This window comes from Phyllobates terribilis, unplaced genomic scaffold (assembly GCF_046119375.1).
Source record: "Phyllobates terribilis strain yellow unplaced genomic scaffold, ASM4611937v1 Scaffold_8__6_contigs__length_399053987, whole genome shotgun sequence".
NCBI lineage: Eukaryota > Metazoa > Chordata > Amphibia > Anura > Dendrobatidae > Phyllobates > Phyllobates terribilis.
Window position 1 is genome coordinate 278,164,819 of NW_027362768.1, and position 21,729 is coordinate 278,186,547.

Below are 21,729 nucleotides of genomic sequence, written 5' to 3' on the forward strand. Positions count from 1 at the left end.
TGTGCTGTCCTTGCCTTCTAGTGTCCTCCTATTCTTGTTCCTGTGCTGTCCTTGCCTTGTGCGTCTTTATATTTCCCAGCTGTGATCACTTGGGATAAGCAGATTATTTCCGGGGGGGACGTTTGGCGTTCTGCTGATCTTGGCGTCTTATTATACACCACATAAGGGTGACACATTACATACACCGTGTTAATGGCCGAGCTCTCCTGTTTTTCGATAGCCGCGTTTTATTACAGAGCTGCCATCTGTGTCTGTCACTGGGCCGGGAGCTCGAGCGCTTTTTTTTTTTCTTTTCTTTTTATCTCCATAATTTAGGTTTTTCTGAGCGCTGCCTATGTCCATGAACACACGTTTGGGTGGAGACAGTTTATATTCTGTTAGTTCTTCTTTAATTTGTGATGCTTGGATCAGTGAATAAGACGCCTTTCTGTTCGCAGCATTCGTCATCTACAATTTTCTGAGCCTTTGTTATGAGTATCTTGGAGGAGAGAGCAATATCATGACCGAGATTCGGGGGAAACCCATTGAGTGAGTATTGGGTCATATTTTGAATGTAAAGGCGCCAATTGTTGTACTGACAGCATTTATTTTAATTTATTCCATTCCTAAAGAAAAAAAAGTGTTAGATCCAACTGGTATACTAGAGTATTGTCCTCTGTACTTATTACCTGACGGACAAGCTGGTGAGTAAAATACATGCATGCAATCACACTGAATGAAAATGTAGTGGTCAGATCGTGACATAAAGGGGACCTCTGTCCACTGCGTCTTCCAATAGAAGTTTAAAGGGAAGTCACCATTTAGCCCCAGCCTTATTAGGTAAATGTCCTGTAGTGTGAACATGGCTTTATTAACTACTTCCATCACAAATGACAAAACTGAAGCTCTTATTGTGGAGACTTTCTCAGAAGATGTAAAGCGAATATCTACATCTGGAAGAGCAGAGAAGGAAAGGATGGAAATGCTGGAACTCAGGAAAGATTGGTACACTTGCAGAGATATGAAAACACAGTTTACAGAACCACTTGTCATGTCATAATTGGCTATTAAAGGGGTTGTCCACTACCTAGACAACCCATTTGTAAATCAAGTACTGATGTCTCCTGTATCAGTACCAGGTCACCCGAGGCTTGCGTGACATTATGCCACGTGAGCCCTGCAGCCAATCACCGGCCACTATTTGGCTGATGCGATTTCACTTCTTCTGCCAGGGCAGGACGTTACTTTTATGTTACAATGGGGAGTACTTTTCTTTTAAAAAGGAGTTGTCCAGTTTTAATACTGTTACTATAATGTAGTTTTCTTGACAAGCTGCAAGGTGATGAAATGTTCACCTGCCCTTTAATTACATCGGACATGAGTTAGCACTTCTCAGTTAGCAGGTGGGTAAAATAGGTCGGAATTTTTTGTTCAGACTTTGTAAGAAAATTAGTGAACCACTAGTGTGCACTGCGTTGACGTGAATTGTAAGGTTGCAGCAATCCCAGGGCTGGCTCTATTCTTAGGCAAAGCAGGCCTGTGGCTAAAGGCAGCTCGCTCCCTGCACAGCAGGAATGTCAAACTGATTTCCCTACTTTGGCAAAGACAAATGAACTGATGATTTGTTTGTTGTATCGGGATGTGTAAGATGGTAGATGCTCATAAGTTATGAAAAAAAATCCTTTGGTTTTTATCTAAGGACTAAGTAAAGAGAAGAGTTTCTGGGAACATCTTATACTGGACACGTCTTCATTTTATCTTCTATAAGAAAATCGCAGCATGCGGTGTTTTCACTCCAAAATCGCATGAGACTCACCCATCCAAATCTATGGGTGCGAGAAAAAAATCAGATGCCACAGTATAGCGTCCGATTCTCACGGGTACATTGCTATTCTGTAACATTGGAAACTGTAAATGGCGCTGTAATTGATTGGATGACAAGTGAGATAAAATTGTCCTACTTTTCTGGATTAAAATCGCACTGATATTTATTTTTTTATACTGTGGAGTGGTCCTAGCCTTAGACGGCTTCTATTTCCCTGCACTGATAAATCTTAAGAAGAGCAAAGTACTGTGGACCTCATACGTGACAACTACCAGGAAAAGCAGCCTTATACATTGTATCTAGTCCCTGAACAGCTACTGATGATATAGGCTGAGCTCGAAGTGAAAACTGGGATCCTGTTTGTTTTTTATGGACAAAAAATATTTTTATTTTATCATAATTCTCTATGTATAAGAAGTGTATAAAATAAAAGCCTGATAGCACAAAATTTTGATCTCAATTTAAAAAAATAAATAAATCTGGGAACTTGACCTCACACACATTTATGGGCTGGTCTATTACTGGGCCATACAAGTCTTCTTGTCATACACCATTAGACCAAGTAGCGTCTTACACACATTTCCCACTCTCAGTAACATCAAAAGCACATAGAAATAATTTTATTCACAGTTGAAATTTATTTTTAATTCGGCTCTGTAAGTAGAGATGAGCAAAAGATTCTCATGACCCTGGTCCAACAGTGACATCAGTAGTCCTTGGCTACTGAACCGCAGCCCCGTGCACCTGCTCCTACCTACGGGCATCCATGGCACCTCTTTTGATTAGTAGGTCCGGTGCAGCGTTAGAAGTGCTTGATGATGCATGGATGACCTTGTACCGGGCCTACTAAGCAGATGAAGTACCGGGAATGTCCGCAGACAGTAGAAGGCTCTCAGGGCTGTGGTCCCCAGGCCACAGACTACTGACTAGGCCACTGGACCGGGGTCCTACTTCTCTTTTTGCTCAATTCGAGCTTTAAGAAATACTCACAGCTTTTTTGCGACTGTCCCATTCATCTGAAATCAATTCGCATGCTGCAGCAATCCCATTCATATGCATGGGAGAGATTTTCAGTTGCAGCAAATCTGCCGTGTATGAGTATCGCCAACCACTGGTGATAACATATATTGTGTGAGCTGTTTCTGCTTCTTACACATTGTCCTTCTTCCTCTGCCCCCAGGTCTAGCTGTATGTACGGCACTTGCTGTCTTTGGGGGAAGACTTATTCTATAGGCTTCTTACGGTTTTGTAAACAGGTGAGTTCTTGCCTTAAGAGATTGATTGAGTTTTAGATTTTATACGTAGATCAAAAATCACAGCATTTCTGCAGCAAATCTGAGTGTAAAACATGTCAATTTTGTAGGGGCTTTGTCAGTGGCATAAAATTACATCCCCTGCGAATAGCAACCCCCTCCTAAAAAGGCACCAACATTTGCATCAAGTCGTGTTCTCAATGGTAAATGTACTCCGTGCTGATTCTCTTCGATCAGACATTTGTAAACATGAGGTTAAATCAATGAATTAATAAGAGAACTTCTATTTTAAAAAGTAAATTATCGTATTTTTTACACTAAGACGCACATTTTGTGGCGTGTGCATCTTATAGTCTGAAGTTGGCCTTCTATGATCAAAGAACACGGACATGGAGTGCTTTCTGATCACTGATCTCCTCCTGCCCCACAATGATCAGTCTGGTCTGTGCAGGGCAGGAGAGGAAGCACCGGGACCTGCACGGATGACCTTTAAGGTCATTTGATCAGTCACTTTTCTATAAGAAACTTTTAAAATATTTGCGTTTGTTTTCATGATGTAACTGTACTGTGTGTGTTGTAGCTGCGCTGCGCGTGTTGTCGCTGTGCTGTGTGCGTGTGGAATCAGTAGAGCTGAGTGTGCATGTTCTTTGCAGCAGAAATGTAGGTGGGCACTGCAGAGAGTGTACATATCGCACATGCTGTAAAGCTATTTTTTTTTATAATACACATGCTGCCGAGTAACCGTAACCGGAGAACTATTACCTTATTATTCTACCCTATTAGAATTAGCATGATTGACCCCTCCACTTCTTTACTCTGCCTAGAAAGGTTCAATTAGTAGGAAATATATTTTTCATAATTTTTGCTATCTAAACTGACCAATACGGTACTTATTAATATATGAAATATATTGAAAGGTGTAAGAATTTGTGATTTGTATTATTATTTCTATAATAAAGTGACTTTTCTGTAATGTGCAGAGTGCAGACATTTCTGGTATTTATATAATTAATCTGATATTTTGTCCCCACAGGCGACCCTGCAGTTCTGTGTGGTTAAGCCATTAATGGCAGCAATCACTGTCATACTTCAAGCATTTGGCAAATATCGGGATGGTGATTTTAAGTAAGTCCTGAATATGTGTATATTGCGGCTGTGATAAGGTGCTGCTTCTGTAGATATATTCCCATCTTAGAAGCTGACGTGAGATCCTGCTCCCTGCAGCCCATAGCCATAGCTTGTTACATAGGAGAATAACTGTTCTGTTCCCATTGTTGGTAGGTGCAGATGTTGGTTTTGGTGTCTGTGCACATTATAGCCCAGCCTTTCTCTCATTGCAGCGTGGCCAGTGGTTACCTCTACGTGACCATCATTTACAACATCTCGGTCAGCTTGGCGCTCTACGCTCTGTTCCTCTTTTACTTTGCCACACGAGAGCTGCTGAGTCCCTACAGCCCGGTCTTAAAGTTCTTCATGGTGAAGTCGGTGATTTTTCTTTCCTTCTGGCAAGGTGAGATTATGCTTCTTTATCATGAATATCTAGAAGAATAGTCTGATAGACATATGTCCATCTGTGTGCAGGGGACTAAACATGGCACCGTACTATTCAGGGTCACGGATTGTCGGACTGGGTTGTGTGGCCTTCTAGATTTTTAGATTACTTGTGTTATTGCTATTACAGGTACATTTTTATATTGTGTTTCTAACATGAAGCATATAAATAAATAGCTCATTTGGCTATTGACCTATTGTCAGGAGATGACTACTGACTGCATCAGTAAAAATCTGTTATTAATGGGGAAGTACGTGCGCTTTTTTTCCCATAGTAATGTAGTACGCTTACATCAGCATAGAAACTAATGGTGATCGAAGATTAGTTCAGCAGAACGGCAAGTCTTGGTATTTTACCTTCAATACGGACACTAAAATGTCTAAGAGCTAAAATCCATGCCACAACTATCAATGGCGATCGGAGCATTTAGAAAGCTGGGAGAGGGAGGGTGCTCACTCTCCTTTCAGACCAGCGCCCCTGCAATGTTTTCATGAAGGCCCGATAGTTACCATGGCAACCCGAGGTCCCCATGAGGACCCCTGGGTCTGCAAGCCTGTTAGACCATTCCTGCAGCATGGTCCAAGAGGCTTCTTTTGGTGCAGCACTGACAGGTATAAAACATTGCAGTGCTGGTTCATTGCAATACGTTATACCAGCGCTTCAACTAATAAAAGTTAAAGTCCTATGGAGGGACTAAGTAAAGAAAAAAAAAAAGTAAAATTATTTTTAAATAAATCGTAAAATAAACATAAAAAAAAAATATATATATAAACCAATAAATAGGTATATTTATGTAAAAAAAAAAAAAAAATACACATATTTGGTATCTCCACGTCCGCAATGACCTGATCTATAAAAGTCATACTAGTTAACCCCTTCAGTGAAAACCGTAGAAGCAATTAATAAAAAAAATGGCAAAAAACTATGCTTTTTCATGATACCACCAAAAAAGTGGAATAAAACGCGATCAGAAAGTCTACTGTAAATAAAAATGTTATCGCTGAAAATGTCATATATTGTCCTGCAAAAAAAACAAACCACCATGCAGCTCCATCAGATGACAAGTAAAAGTTATAGATCCCCCCCAGAATAAAGCGATGCAAAAACAATTATTTTTTTCTATAAAATTGTTTTTGTCGAAAACCAGCAAAAAAAAATTATATAAATGTGGGATCGCTGTAATCGTACTGACCCGAAGAATAAAGCTGCCTTATCAATTTTACGATATGGTGAATGACTTTTAAAAAAATCCTGAAATTGCTGTTTTTTGTTCATTCTGCCTCCCAAAATCGGAATAGAAAGCGATAAAAAGCATCATTGCCTGAAAATGGTACCAATAAGAAGACAACTCGTCCCGCAAAAAAACAAGCAGTCACATGAGTGTCGGCAGATATATAGGAAACTTATAGCTCTCAAAATATGGCGATGCAAAAACCCGATATAAATCTGTAATCGCACCGACCCGAAAAATAAAGTCTTCTAATCACTTATACTGCACGAGGAACGGCGTAAAAAATAAAACCAGTTCTTCACCTGCTGTTGATTTGTTCATTCTTCTTCCTAAAGATCACAATATGGGCTCTGCTAACATTTATCCTGTGCTCTGCACTGAGCGCTTACACCGGGGTTTCCGTGTAAATCTCTGAAATACGTAATTCAGACAGAACACCCAGCGGAAGATTCCTTATAATGAGGCAGATGGAGGCACCATGGACCTGCCCTGTGATCCGGCGGTGACTAGCTTTTTAAGCTTGCATAAAAGCACGGTCGACCACAGTTTTGTGCACTTCTGAAAAGGACACCACTGAACAGAGGCCAGATGGAGTCCAGAGTAACTCTGCTGCCTCATTATAGTCAATGGATCCCTCAGGGGTTTCATCTGTCACGTCACTCGGAGATTTAGATGAAAACCCAGATGTAAGTGCTCAGTGTAAAGCGCAGGATAAATATGATCCAAAATGTTATGTAAAATGTTCTCAAAAGCTTTAACTCAATCCACAAAAAAGCAAGTCCCCACTCAGGTCCGTCATGTGTCAGTGGAAATATAGGGGGCTTCCTTGTTACTGGTAGTACAAAAGCTCTAGAAAAGCACAATGGCTCCTCGTCCCCTAGTAGAAATCCAGCGACTTCTGCACTCCCAATTCCAAGTCCCTTCTGAGCCCCGCATTGTGCCTAAACCACATTTAACATCCACATGTTTGGCATTTCTGTAGCGATAAGAGCCTGGCTAATTTACAGTTGCGTGTCTTCAAAAGCACGAGCTGGGCACTACAAGATACTGAGCACTGCAATGTATGGGCACTGCACTGGCAGATTTGTAATTTTCACTCGGCAACATCCACTCACTGCTTGTTTCTGGAAAACACCCATCGTCCCTATACCTGTAGATACATTCCTACAGGGGTGTAATTTTCAAAATGTGGTCACTTGAGTCACTTAGAGGCTCTGTATAATGAGTCCGCAAAACTATTCTGCAATAATTTGTTATCCAAGAGGCAAATAGTTCTCCTTCCACCCCGAGTCTCGCCATGTGGTTAAGCTGTACTGGACATACACATATGGGGTATATCCACGTTCAGCAGAAATTGTGTGACAAATTTTGATGCCATTTTTACGCATTTCTCCGTGTGAAAATGTAAAGTTTTAGTCTAAAACTAAATTTTTGTCTTAAAAATGTAACTATTTTTCTTCACTGCCCAATTGTATAAAATTTTGTGACACACATGTGGTGTGACTATGATCACTGCACCCCTAGATGAATTCATTGAGAGGTGTAGTTTGTAAAATGGGTCACTTATGGGGGGTTCTGCTGTTTTGGCACCACAGGGGCTCTTCCAGTGGGTCATGGCACCTCCAAACCATAACAGTAAAATCTGCACTGTAATATGGTGCTCCTTCCCTTCTGAGCTTTTAACTCTTCCTCAAAAGTAGTTCCCGATTACATATACTCAGGAGAAATTGCACAACAAACTTTGAGGTCCATTTTTTTTCTGTCACCCATGACGGCACAACGAGAGAGGGGATCCGCCCTTCAAGGACAGGAAACCTTCAAGATAAAAAGGGCGGCGCCTCTCTCCGCCTCAGTGGTTTCCTGTCCTTGTTGGGTGGACCTTCCTTCTCGTCGGGGGCGAGAGCAGCAAGTTCATCTTACCTGGGCCGGGGCTGGTCGGTTGTGGCCGGGCCCAGTCTCTGCTGCGGCCGGTCCCGTGGGTCCTGGAAGCGCCGCGGAGGGCGCCGACATGTGGTCTCCCCGCGTGCGGGCGGGGGTTTGCTGCACCTACACAGCATGGTAGCCGGCAAACCCCTCGTCCCGGATGTGACATCACGGGGGGGCGACCGGAAGTGATGAAACCGGAAGTCACACCCGATGGCACGCGCCGGGACCTCTGAGCCCCGGATGTAATTTTCGGGGGAGGTACCGGAAGCTGCGGGCACGCAGGCCGGTGATCTCCCTGGAACAATGAGGGTACTTAAGGGTAGATCACCGGCCAGACAGGGGCGCAGTGCACCGTAATGACCTCACAGCAACCCTCCCCACCGCATCAGCAGCAAGAGCAGCAGTCCATGCTGCAGCAGCCTGAGGAGATGGAGCAGCCGCAGCAACCTCAGCGCCAGAGGCGCACCCAGGAGCAGCTTCCACTGCATAGCAGGAGCAGTGGGCGTTCTGGGATACGCAGCACCAAGGATTCAAGATCCAGCCGGCATAGCTCCTGCAGGATCGATGATTCCGCGGTCTCCTGAGGAGAAGTATCGGATACCGTCCTGCCTCCCGTTCCGGTACCCTGTCTTTATCTACTGGGTGGTGAGTGAGCTACGTGAAAGTCGACATATTAATGTAGACTTTTTCCTATTTTGTCTCTCTCTCTCTCCCTCTCCTTCCTCCTTTTATATGGTCAGGATGTCCCTAAGAAATATACGGAGAAATCCAAGTACAGAGTATGTGCCCTGTGTGAACGGGGTCTGACTAAAGACTGGCCCAAAAAATGATGCTAGCCATGTATTGAGGAAACAATTTCGGAGGGAACCCCTCATTTTTCTTCAAATCTAAAAACCCTCATTAGGTCTGAGGTAGAAAAATCGTTAAAGTCTTTTTCCCAAGCAAAACAAGCATCCCAGGCCCATAGAGCAAAAACCCTACCCACCCTTTCAGACTCTGAATCCGACGAGGGAATGCTGGATGACTCCACTTCCTCTTCGGATAGCGAGGCTGGCACAGGTCATTGTTTTCCCCTGGAAAGTGTGGATAGCTTAGTAAAAGCCGTCAGGCCCACAATGGGGTTAGTTGACCAGAAGGCAAAAAATTGGTACAGGATATTATGTTCGGCACCTTGGATCGGAAAAAAGAGTTTTCCCGATTAATGATAAGGTGCTGGGACTTATCAAGAAGGAGTGGGATAGGCCGGAGAAAAAGGGCCCCCTTCCATCCTCCTTCAAAAGGAAATATCCCTTTAATGAGGAAGATACTGCTTCCTGGAATAAAGCCCCGAAGCTGGATGTTGCAGTATCCAAAGCTTCTAGAAGATCTCTCCCTTTTGAAGACACAGGGATGCTGAAGGACCCACTGGACCGGAAGGTAGATGCCTTCCTTAAGGGTACTTGGGAGTCATCGGCAGGGGCATTGAAACCAGCCATAGCAGCAACCTGTACCGCAAGATCCCTTATGGTTTGGTTAGACAAGTTATAAGACCAGGTTAAGAACAAAAGTCACAGGACTTTATTGAGTCACAGGACTTTATTGAGAACAATAAAATTACATCTTATGCTTAGTTAATTAATCCAGGGATTTAATCTGACTGCCAGATTGGTGTCGGGAAGTGAATTTTTCCTCAATGATGTAAATTGGCCTATACCGCATGTTTTTTTGTTGCCTTCCCCTGGATCAACGCTGCGGAATAGCTGCAGTGCACAAGAAATAGGCTGAACTGGATGGACACTTGTCTTTTTTCGGCCTTATAAACTATGTAACTATGACTCCATTCTGGCCTCTCTACCAGTATTGGAAGGAGCGGCGGCCTTCTTATCGGACCCCTCTGCGGATTCCGCCAGATTAGCAGCAAGATCTGCGGCCCTGTCTAATGCCGGCCGTAAAGCAGTCTGGCTGAAATGTTGCCCGGGGAATATACAAACGAAAGGAAAGCTATGTTCTCTTCCGTGTGAGGGAGATTTTCTTTTCGGTGCCTCTCTTGAAACAATTCTGGAGAAAGCAGGTGACAACAAAAAAGGATTTCCTAAATCTTCCTTCTCAACTTTTAAGCAGTCCTTTCGGATGAAGAAATTTGGCCGCAGAAGGACGTCCACAGAAAAATCTAGATGGGAGGATTGTTCCAGGAAAGGGAAAGGATTTTTGTTCGGCGGGCCCTCCCAGGATAGTCGCAAACTGCCAAAATGACACTCTATCCCAGGTGGGAGGTAGGCTCTCTCTCTTCCTTCCAGCCTGGTAAAGGATCTCTTCCAGCAAGTGGATCCTCAATTTAGTAAAATCAGGTTTAAAACTGGAATTTCTGAGGAACCCACGAGAGAAATTTTATTCCGACTGCCTTAAGATCCTCTCTACCAGAACAGCGGGCACTAGAGGAAGAGATTTCAGGTCTCCTGCAAAAGAACGTCTTGTTGGAGGTATCACCACAAGAGGAAAGAAGAGGGTTCTATTCCCCCTTGTTCCTTATAAAGAAGCCGGACAATTCATACAGAGTCATCCTCAACTTTAAAGGTCTAAACAAATTCATGAATATTCCATCATTCAAGATGGAAACAATAAAATCAACGATAAGCCTTCTATTTCCCGGCTGCTACATGGCAGTGTTGGACTTAAAGGATGCGTATTACCATGTGCCAATCCATCACGACTTTCAAAAATACCTCAGGGTAGCCGTAACTAACTGTACAGGGAGTCGTCAAGCACTTCCAGTACAGAGCTCTTCCCTTCGGCCTAGCAGTGGCGCCCCGCATATTCACAAAACTTATAGCGGAGGTTACGGCTCATCTCAGGGAGGAAAACAGATCATTCCGTACCTGGACGACTTCCTAATAGTGGGGAAAACTCACGATCACTGCCTGGCCCAAGTGGATCAGGTGTGCACCATCTAAAAGACCTTAGGATGGTGTTTAAACCTAGAAAAATCAAAACTGATCCCGCATACAACTCAGATCTTTTTAGGCCTTACTCTGGATTTGGTTTGACAGGAATGCCGCCTGACCGAGGAGAAAAGAGAGAAAATAAAAAATTTAGTTTCGACAGCCATAACAGACCCAGTAATGACTCTCAGGGGGGCCATGTCTCTGTTGGGGTCCCTCACCTCCTGCATCCCAGCAGTATGCTGGGCCCAATTTCATTCAAGAGAATTACAATGGGACGTCCTAAAGAACTAAATCGTCCTCGGGGGACATCTGGGGGGCAGATTAACACTCCCTCAAAATGTAATTCAGTCACTGTATTGGTGGTTAGAGACACACACGTTCCAGACAGTCGTCCCCTGGGTTCCCCAATTTACCAGAGTGATTACTACAGACGCCAGCCCCAGGGGGTGGGGGGCGCACCTAGACAACCACCCGATACAGGGGACTTGGTCAGAGGAGGAGAGTCTGGAGTCTTCCAACATGTGGGAACTACGAGCAGTAGAGAAGGCACTAATCAGCTTCTTACCCCTTCTACGAGGAAATCACATAAAAATTCTGTCCGACAACCAGGTCACGGTGGCATATGTGAACCACCAGGGGGGAACTCGCTCAAAATCACTTATTCAGGTTGTGGGGAGGATATTTTCTCTAGTGGAAGGAAAAGTTCTCTCTTTAAAGGCCCTTCATATCAGAGGAGAGAACAACACGAAGGCAGACTTTCTAAGTCGCAGGCCATTATTTCAGGGAGAATGGACTCTAAATCACTCAGTCTTCCGCCAGCTAGTGGTCATGTGGGGGTCTCCAGAGGTCGACCTGTTTGCGACTCGTCAGAACAGCAAGTTAAAAAAGTTCTACTCACTGAATCCCACGGAAATCCCATAACGGCCATTTTGGAATTTCTTCAAAGAGGGCTAGAAAAAGGCCTAGCGGTTAGCACCTTAAAGGTCCAAATCTCTGCCTTAGGGGCCTTGTATAATTGTAATCTGGCCGGTAACAAATGGATTTCCAGGTTCGTGAGGGCATGCTGTAGAGCCAATCCAGCCCCTATAATAAGGGTCCCTTCTTGGGATTTAAACTTAGTGCTAAACACGTTAACAGGTTCTCCCTTTGAGCCCCTTAGCTCAGGGTCCATAAAATTACTCACCCTAAAAACGATACTTCTTGTGGCCTTAAAATCAGCACGGAGGGTTAGTGAGTTACAGGCTTTATCTGCAGATCCACCTTTTACCTTAGTGCTAGACGATAGGGTAGTTTTGAGACCAGACCCTGCTTTCCTACCTAAGATTGTTTCTAAGTTTCATATGTCTCAGGAGATAGCCCTACCTTCCTTCTGTCCTGAACCAAAAAATAGCAAGGAGGAAAGATTTCATACCTTGGATGTCAGGAGATGCCTTATACATTATTTAGCATCCATAAGCTCATGGAGGAAGGATAGGGCTCTATTTGTCTCCTTTCAGGGCTCCCGAAAGGGATGAAAGGTCTCAAAAGGCACTCTATCAAGGTGGATCCGAGAAACCATCACGATGGCCTATACGGTATCAGGCTCAGGCAGAGAACCTCCTAACAATCTGAAGGCCCACTCTACACGGGGCATGGCTGCTTCCTGGGCAGAAAAGAGCGGACATGCCCATTGAGCAAATATGTAAGGCGGCCACATGGTCATCTCCGTCCACTTTCTATAACCACTATACACTTGACCTTTCTGCCTCCTCTGATCTCACATTTGGGAGAAGGGTTCTGCAGGCTGTGGTCCCTCCCTTATATACCTAGTTCTCTGTAATTCTCTCGTTGTGCCGTCATGGGTGACAGAAAAACACGTATATTACTTACCGGTAATGTGTTTTTTCGGAACCCATGACGGCACCTTTACATTCCCTCCCTATCGCTATGGTGTTCACCTTCCGGTTGGTGGGTGTTGAGTATTCACATGGGTGAAATTCGTTTATGGTTAATAAAATTATGTGCTCTAACCGGAGAGTCCTCTCATGCTCTGTAATCCACTGAGGTGGAGAGAGGTGCCGCCCTTTTTATCTTGAAGGTTTCCTGTCCTTGAAGGGTGGATCCCCTCTCTCGTTGTGCCGTCATGGGTTCCGAAAAAAACACAGTACCGGTAAGTAATATACGTGTTTTCCTATTGGCCCTTATAAAAATGAAAAACTTGGTGCTAACACAACATTTTAGTGGTAAAATGTAATTTATTCTGTCTTCACCACCCAATGGTATAAACTTCTATGAGGCACAAGTGATGTAAACATGCTCACTGCACCCCTAGATAAATAAATTCATTGGAGGTGTAGTTTGTAAAATGGGTTCACTTATGGGGGGTTCTGGGGTTCTGCTGTTTTGGCACCTCAGGGGCTCTACCAATGTGACATGGCTCCCTCAATCCAGTCCAGCAAAATCTGAACTCCAATATGGCTCTTCTTCCCTTCTGAGCATTGCACTGTGCCTCAAAAGTAATTTTTGACCACATATGGGGTATTGGCTTACTCAGTAGAAATTGCATAACACATTGTACTTTTAACTTTTTTCTGTTATGCTTTTGAAAATTAAAAACTTGGGACAAAACAACATTTTAGTGGAAAAAATGGTAATTTGTCATTGACACAGCCCAATTATATACAATTCTGTGAATCACCTGAAGATTAAAAATGTTCCTTGAGAGGTGTAGTTTCTAAAATGGGGTAATTTGCGGGGGTTTCAGCAGTTTAGGCACATCTGGGGCTCTTCAAATGTGACATGGCATCGACAATCCGTTCCAGCCAAAATTGCGCTCCAGAATTCAGTTGGCACTCCCTCCCTTCCAATCCCTGCCATGCACTCAAACAGTAGTTTTCCCCCACATATGGGGTATCTGCATACTCAGGAGAGATTGCACAACATATTGTACAGTCCATTTTCTCCTTTTACCCTTGTGAAAATGCAAAACTTGGGACAAAACCATTATTTTTTTTGTGGGAGGGATTTTTTTTTTCATGGCTCAACGTTCTAAAATTCTGTAAAATACCTGTGGCTTTAAAGTACTTAACAAAGCCCTACATAAGTTCATCGAGGGGTGTCACTTGTGGGAGATTTCCACTGTTTAGGCACATCAGGGTCTGTGCAAACTCGACATGGCGTCCACTATCTATTCCAGCCAATTTTGCACTCCAAAAGTCAAACGGTGCTACTTCTCTTCCGAGATCCTGCCGTGTGCCTAAAACGTTTTCCTCCACTTATGGAGTATCGGTGTACTCGGGAGAAATTGCACAACAAATGTTATGGTCCATTTTCTCCTGTTACCCTTGTGAAAATGCAAAATTTGAGGCTAATTCAACATTTTTGTGGGAAAAAATAAAATTTTCATTTTTTTCCTTCCACATTGCTTTAATTCAAGTGAAGCACCTGAAGGGTTAATGAGCTTCATGAACGTGGTTTTGAGCACCTTGAGGGGTGCAGTTTTTAGAATGGTGTCACTTTTGGGTATTTTCTGTCACATAGACCCCTCAAAGTCACTTCAAATGTGATGTGTCCCTTAAAAAAAAAAAATTAAATTTTGTTGGAAAAATTAGAAATTGCTCATCAACTTTTAACCCTTCTAACTTCCTAACAAAATAAAAAAAAGAAGTTTAAAAAATTATATAGATGTAAAGTAGACAGGTGATAAATGTTATTCCTGAACTATTTTGTGTGACAGAAAATTCTGATTTAAGGGCATGAGAATTGAATGTTTGAAAATAGCAAAATTTCCATCAAATTTCCAATATTTTTTGCGTTAATTTGTGAAAATATCAGCTCAAATTTGCCACTAACATGAAGTACAATATGTCGCGAACAAACAGTCTCCGAATCAGTGACTGGTTACATCGTATTGATGGTTTTGCTTCTGTCCTGCAGGGATGCTTTTGGCTATACTCGAAAAATGTGGAGCCATTCCAAAAATCCATTCAGCCGAAGTTACTGTGGGTGAGGGTACGGTGGCTGCCGGGTACCAGAACTTCATTATCTGTGTGGAGATGTTCTTTGCAGCCATTGCTCTGCGCTATGCATTTACTTACAAAGTATATCTAGACAAGCGGCTGGATGCCCAAGGTGAGTGCAGACATTGCTCACTTCTACTGATCATTAAATACATGTATAGTGCTGTGCAAATGTTTTAGGCCGGTGTGGAAAAAATGCTGTAAAGTAAGAATAATTACAAAAATAAACGTGTTAATAGTTTATCTTTACCAATTAACAAAATGCAAAGTGAACGAACAAAAGAAAAATCCCATCAATATTTGGTGACCGTCCTTTACCTTCAAAACAGCATCGATTGTTCTAGGGATACTTGCACGGATTTTATTGGTGTATTTGCTGTAACAGAAGGCAGTTTTTGTTGAATGGCCGGAGAGTGGTACAATAATGAGTGTCCGCAAGCAACAGTGAAGCATGGTGGAGGGTTCTTGCAAGTTTGGAGCTTAATTTCAGCAAATGGAGTTGAGTATTTGGTCAGGATTAATGCTGAGAAATACAAGCTGATACTTATCCATCATGCACGTATACCATCAGTGAGGCATCTGTCTGGCTCCAAATTTATTCTGCAACCGGACAATAACCCCAAACGTACAGCCAATGTCATTAAAGAGTATCTTCAGCATAAACAACAAGGAGACCCGGAAGTGATGGTATGTCCCCTCAGAGCCCTGATCTCACATCATCAATTCTGTGTGGGATTATGTAAAGAGAGGGTTGTTTGCACAAGCAACATCCATAGAAATCTGTGGTTATTTCTCCAAGATGTTTGGAAAAAAACTCTGTGCCAAGATCTTCGAAAACTATGTTTAAGTACAAGTGTACCTAGAAGAATTGATGCTGTTCTTCAGGCAAAAGCTGGCCACAACAAATAATATTGATGTGATTTACATTCCTCTTTTGTTCATCACTTTTAAATGAAAAAAATAAAGTATTAATGCACTAAAAATTAATAAGAGATGAAATAGAGGATAAACTAGTTAACATGGGTTTTTTAGGCATTTTTACTACACTTTATGAGCTCAAGCAATGATGATCCAGTTGCTGCTGCCTCGTTGGGAGAAAGATGGGGGTGCGTCTTATAGTCCAACTGTAGCTTACCGGGGGCCTGAGCGGCAGTGGAGTGGGGTCACGAGGCAAAGTTGCAGCTGCAGGAAGCCGACGTCAGGAGTGCGGCGATGCTGCGGGCCCCGGACTGGCAGGAGGGGGGTGTCCCAGCAAGCAGAGATCTGAATCTGTGCATGCGCCACCTCAAGCAGCCATTTTCCTGAAGCCCACTGCAGGGACATCAGTGGGAAGAGCAGGGACTCTGCTCCTGCCTCAACGCCAACATTTTGTTGAAGCCCAGGGCCCACAGCCTCGTACCGCCAGGACAACCCCTCCTCTCAGCCCGGGGCCCGCAGCATCACCCCACTCCTGCCACTCCCACTGGCTTCTTAAAGGAGCGACCCTGTGACTGCCGCCAATCCTCCCCTCCCCCATGGTAAGCAACTGTAAATTCGGACTTTAAGATGGACCCCCATTTTATTAAAAAAAAAACATTTTTTCCTCCCAAAAATTTGAGATGCGTCTTATAGTCCGCAAAATACAGTACTGTAGAAGGGGAATGCGGGTGTGCTGCGCTACTGGGGAAGAATTATCAGGATTCAGGCGTAGAAGTATCAATTGCAGTTTATTAACACATTTCCAGGTCAAACCAATCTCTTCCTCAGGAAAAAACACTAATTTTAACCTTTTAAAGAGAAAAAAAAATAAACACAGAATTTTACATTTTTTTGGGGCACCACACTTCCCTAATAAAATAATAAGCGATCAAACCTTCATATCTACCCCAAAGTGGTATAAATAAAACAATCCGCTCACCGTACTAAAAATTAGCCCTCATATAGCTTCATCAACGGAAAAATAAAAAGTTACTAGTCTCGGAAAATGACAATAGAAACCAATAATTATTTATTTTTTATATACAAACTTTTTAATTTTTTTTCTATACTTCAATAGTAAAAAAAAATCTAAGTAAGTTTTGCAGCCCCGTAATGGTACTGACCTGGAGAATAGTGTTTCCAGGTTATTCCTACTGCTCAATGTTTGTCGGAAATATAAAACTATGGCAGAATTGCATTTTTTTTCTTCAGGTTGAATAGGAGAGTTCTAATGAGTGAATCTCTGACCTATCACTTGTCCTGATGTCCATGTAATTCTACTGATAAGACATGTTGTGTTTTTTCTTTCTAGAACTATGATTATTTTGTTTGTAGTTGTAGATTTGCCACATTTTACTTTTCTTCAGTCTTGTGTAAAATAGAGGCATTCTGCCACCTTGTGGTTGTCATGAGAATGGCATACATTTTTTTTCTACTTTACTCTGTGGTCAAATAACAAAAAAATGTAAAATTCTGTAAGAGATAATACAAGAAAAGCAGGAATGATGCTACCTGTAGAAGCGGATATTAAAAAGATTGTATATTGCTGCGATTAAGACATCCCATTGTTCGGATGCGAAAAATTCTTTCTTTTGTACATCAAAGTTTATTTTTTTTTTTAGATTTAGGTTGTTTAGACAGCATTTGCGTGATTCAGAGGGGCGGTTAAATCTTTCTTAGCTGCTTCTAGTAGTGTTAAATCCCAGGTAGTATGTAAAGCCTGTGTGTATTTGTGCTGACTTATCTCAGTGAGCAGACGGCTTGGGTGGGGAGAACATGCGATCATTAGGATCCAGGCGGGTTGCTTGCGTGACTCGTGAACATTTGAGCCTTCTATGATGCCCACTGTATTCTTCCACTGCCATCTCTGTATAACCTCTGTATTTCTTGATCCTGTCCTTTTCTCTTTTGTTTCCCCTTGCTTTTGCCCTGCAGCCGTTCCAACGTACGGTCCATATGGTAGGTACAGCTCTGTCTGCAGCATTTTTTTCAGCTTTATACATCTGCTATTTTATATACTACTTCTTCTTTTCCTTCTTATTGTCATTCGTCTTACATTACAGGCTGTGATTGTAAAATGCATTATTAAAAAGTGAAATGAAAGGCTGTTACCAGCCGACACTTCACCTGATCCATAACCGTAATGATAGCATAAAGCCATATATTCTGTATAGTAACATTGCTGTGAGTGACGGGGAATTATCGAACACTTTACAAGATATTGGCGTAGTCTGATGTGCCCAATTTATCTCAGTATCTAATACTGGATGATACACTTTTTTGTCTAACTTTACACCTCCTATTGGTTGTCTCGGCTTATGGCCCTTTTCACATGTCCGTGTTTCAGGTACGTGTGGCATCTGTTCTCCTCACGGACACCACACGTACCCATTATAATCTATGGTGCTGCACACATGTCTGTGTATTGGATAACCAGGGCCAATGCAAGTCTGTGTCAGTGTAAAACACGTACAGCACACGGGTGGCATCTGTGTGCCGTCTGTGCTTGACATTGCAAAGTATAGGAGAAGCTTTAGAATTAATTTTTCTTAAGCCATACTAGAAAAAAAACACAAAATAGCACGCTGATCCGCAGGGCTGATCCGCAGGGCTGATCCGCAGGGCTGATCCGCAGGGCTGATCCGCAGGGCTGATCTGCAGGGCTGATCCGCAGGGCTGATCCGCAGGGCTGATCCGCAGGGCTGATCCGCAGGGCTGATCCGCAGGGCTGATCCGCAGGGCTGATCCGCAGGGCTGATCCGCAGGGCAGATCCGCAGGGCTGATCCGCAGCTCAGATCCAAAACACAGATGACATCGGTACCGTTTTCTCCAGTACTGGTATTGTACGGACATGTAAAGGGGGGGCCTAAGCTAATATTTTGCATCAAAATTTTGCACTGTTGGCGTTTTTAAACTATCTTTCCACAAAGTTCAAATTAATTGAGTGATCTTCAAAAAATCGTCTAAGACACAATCCCATAGGAGAGAAAAAAAAGAGAGCTTAGCGCACATAGCAGAGGAAAGGAGAGCGACCAGCACACAGTGCAAGGTATAGGAAGTTATGCGGAGGTGAGGGGGGTGCCCACCTGACCAGGTTGTGCTGGTCACTACCCCATTGTATGCCCGTAGAGTACACACCTGGTGCAGTCACACCTGCGGTTAGAAGGAAGTCTTCATCTGCAAATGTATTGAGGAGTAATAAGAGATGGATGTTTCTGACTGACCTCGCTGCTGCTGCTGCTGGAAAAGTAGTTGTAACACGTGTCTTTACCCGAATGGAGAGAATCCTATTGGGTGGGCTGCGCTGCGGGAAATGCGGAGGCTTGGATCTTCGGATTGGGGTTTTATTATTACCAACGTGTTCTGCCCCTGGACCTGCTCCTTTCTCAAGGTCCTAAAAAAACAAATATTATGTTTCATTTTTTTCGACCTTAAGGTGCCGAAACACGTTGGTATTAATAAAAACCTTATCTGTAGCTCCCAGGCCCCTCATTCCTGCAGGCAGCCCACCTAACCTGATTCTCTGTATTCTTGTGAGGAGCCGCAGAACGACTAGTTTCCCAGCAGCAGCATGGTCAGATAGAAACCTTATTTCCTTATACTCTTCAATTAAAATACAACTATGTAATATGCCAGTTTTTTGGCATTTTTTGCTCATTGCGCCACTGTTTTATAAAACGTCACCCACAAGCTTAGCGTTCTGCATGGTTAACCTGCTCATAGATGTCAGATAGTTCCTCCGGTGGCACTCACTTCAACGTTGGGAGGTGAGGAGCACTGATGGCTGTTTGCAGGTGCCGGCCGGGACGTGGGCACTTACATCATGAGTGCCACTCACATCTGGATGCAGAAGGGAGTGGCACCGGAGCTACCCTGTATGGATATTCTCATGTCTGTAGGGGTAAAGTTGATTTATTAATAATATTATTTTTTCTTTCTTTTTTTCCTTCTATATCCTCTAGAGAGGTGGACGGCTGTGTTTCAGTAACATGCCTTAGTCATAGCTACTCCTTATCATTGGGATGTATAATTCAGCCATCACTCACATCAGTCTGTGGCTCTATTAGGAGGAGTTATTACAATCATTGGTGGCATAATCAACCATTACAGTCAGTGGTTGTCCATGTAGTCGCCCAGAATAAAGTGGATCTGGCAGGGTACTAAGTACGTAGACTGACTGCTATGCATTGGCAGTACATAATATAAATGTATTTTCTATTTTTACCTTCAACTTCCTATCTAAACAAAATAAACCTGTATTTTTTGCTTCTCAGGCCGCTGCGCCCCCATGAAGAGCATCTCAAGTAGTTTGAAGGAAACCATGAACCCTCATGACATTGTCCAGGACGCCATCCATAACTTCTCCCCAGCCTACCAGCAGTACACGCAGCAGTCCACCTTGGAGCAGGGCACGAGCTGGCGCAATGGACAAATCATCTCCCGCTCCCAGAGTCTGTCGGGGGCTCGTGACACAGAGAAGACCTTACTCTTGAGCTCCGATGATGAATTCTGATCTGCAAGAAGAGACGGCCTGACTGGCTAACTTCTAGGGGCGAGGACTTTGGCTGCAAGAGTCTATTCAGATCTGGGGCTTACCATCACCAAATAATGTGCTGCCTTTTTTCTTTAGAAAAGTCCAATGAAAGCTGGTAAGATCCGGGTAGAATTGGGTTGTTGCAGGTTGCGATCAGAGTTTTGTATCAGCCGAGGGTGTGACGACATCTGCTGCCAATTTCCTATTGTTTATTAGTATGTGGAAGGGCCTGGACCGTATTGTTGCTGCAACTAGCTGATCATTTATTCTGAGTTCTGCAACATAACTATGGCTGCAGCGTGCTTGGGAGATCGTCTCTGAGGCTGAATGTGTTTTCAGTCACTATAGGCAAATGGCACTCCTGTAGCATCCATCACTCCCATGGAAGTCTATGGAACTGTCAGCGTAGCTCTGGAAACCTTCCAGACGCAATGGCCGAGGGATGGATCGCAACCTGCAACAAATCTATAAAGTCTGTCCAGCTTCTCCCTCGTACCGCTCCACTGCGGCAGCTCTGTGGCTCCATCACATTCTGTCCTGTTGTCAGTGGGTTATTTCCCAGCTCCTGTGACTTTTTCACTCCTCAGTTGCGTAGTAATGTTAATTTCAGCATATTTTTTTTTTTCTAGAAAATACTGCTGTCTAGGAAGTTCATTGGGGTCACTTATGTGACATCTTCCCTTCTTGCAGCTCCTTGGTGATCGTCTTTTGGTTGCACTTCCAACTTCCCTTTGTCATTACACATGGTCATATGAATAATCCAAGGGGTTTTCCAGTTTTAGCAAACAATGCTGATCTGTTGTATAATGTTTTTGTGGTTTTGTCATGTACTTTTTATATGAACATATGTTTATGTAAAATGCTTGGATGAGACTGTCCTGGTCATATGATGGACACATGGCTCGTTATAGTCACAGCCCTGCTAACGGCCTGTGCGTCACATGACCAGGACAGTCTCATCCAATGACTGTTCTTAGTCTGTGTGATCACAAGCAACAATCTTGAAAAACAGGAAAGGAGTTAACACAGAAAAAATAAAGAAATGTGGGCTGTGGAGTGATTAAAGGGGTATTCCCATTTCCAAGGTCCTATCCCAAAATGTAGTAGATGTAATGGTAATAATAATATTAGCAAATACCTCCAATTAGAAATGTAGTATAGTTCTTCTGATTCGCTGTGTCACTTACCCCATGTGCAGGGCATTGATTGCAAAAGCTCATGTATCCATGGTTATGACCACTAAAAGCTACCTGTCACAATATGAGTGGTCATAATCATGGATACCTAAGCTCCTGCAATGCCCCGCACATCGGGTAAGTGGCATAGCTAATCAGAAGAATTATACTACATTTCTAATTGGAGGTATTTGCTAATATTATTAGTTATTACACCTACTACATATTGGGATAGGATCTTCGAGATGGAAATACCCCTTTAATGGCAAGGATCTAATTCTGATTCCATTGTTCCAGACTCCTTCATAAATGGCCAGTAATTAGTCATATTTAGGCCATGGTCCCACTATCAGTATTTTTTCTCAGGAGTGGGAGCC

General features: G+C 43.2%; 1 protein-coding gene across 3 annotated transcripts in view; it reads left to right on the forward strand.

Moving 5' to 3' along the window:
- Positions 1-21,314, forward strand: part of TMEM184B (transmembrane protein 184B) — a 57,292-nt gene extending 35,978 nt beyond the window's left edge. For 2 of the 3 annotated variants that reach the window (XM_073644279.1, XM_073644280.1), the window contains exons 5-11: positions 438-528; positions 2,985-3,060; positions 4,091-4,182; positions 4,398-4,567; positions 14,603-14,797; positions 17,578-17,601; positions 19,918-21,314. In XM_073644279.1, coding sequence (XP_073500380.1) covers positions 438-528; positions 2,985-3,060; positions 4,091-4,182; positions 4,398-4,567; positions 14,603-14,797; positions 17,578-17,601; positions 19,918-20,156 — 887 coding nt within the window. In that variant the 3' untranslated portion in view covers positions 20,157-21,314. The remainder of the gene's footprint in view (positions 1-437; positions 529-2,984; positions 3,061-4,090; positions 4,183-4,397; positions 4,568-14,602; positions 14,798-17,577; positions 17,602-19,917) is intronic. The other variant, XM_073644281.1, reaches the window with a different exon arrangement.
- The last annotated feature ends 415 nt before the right edge of the window (positions 21,315-21,729 follow it).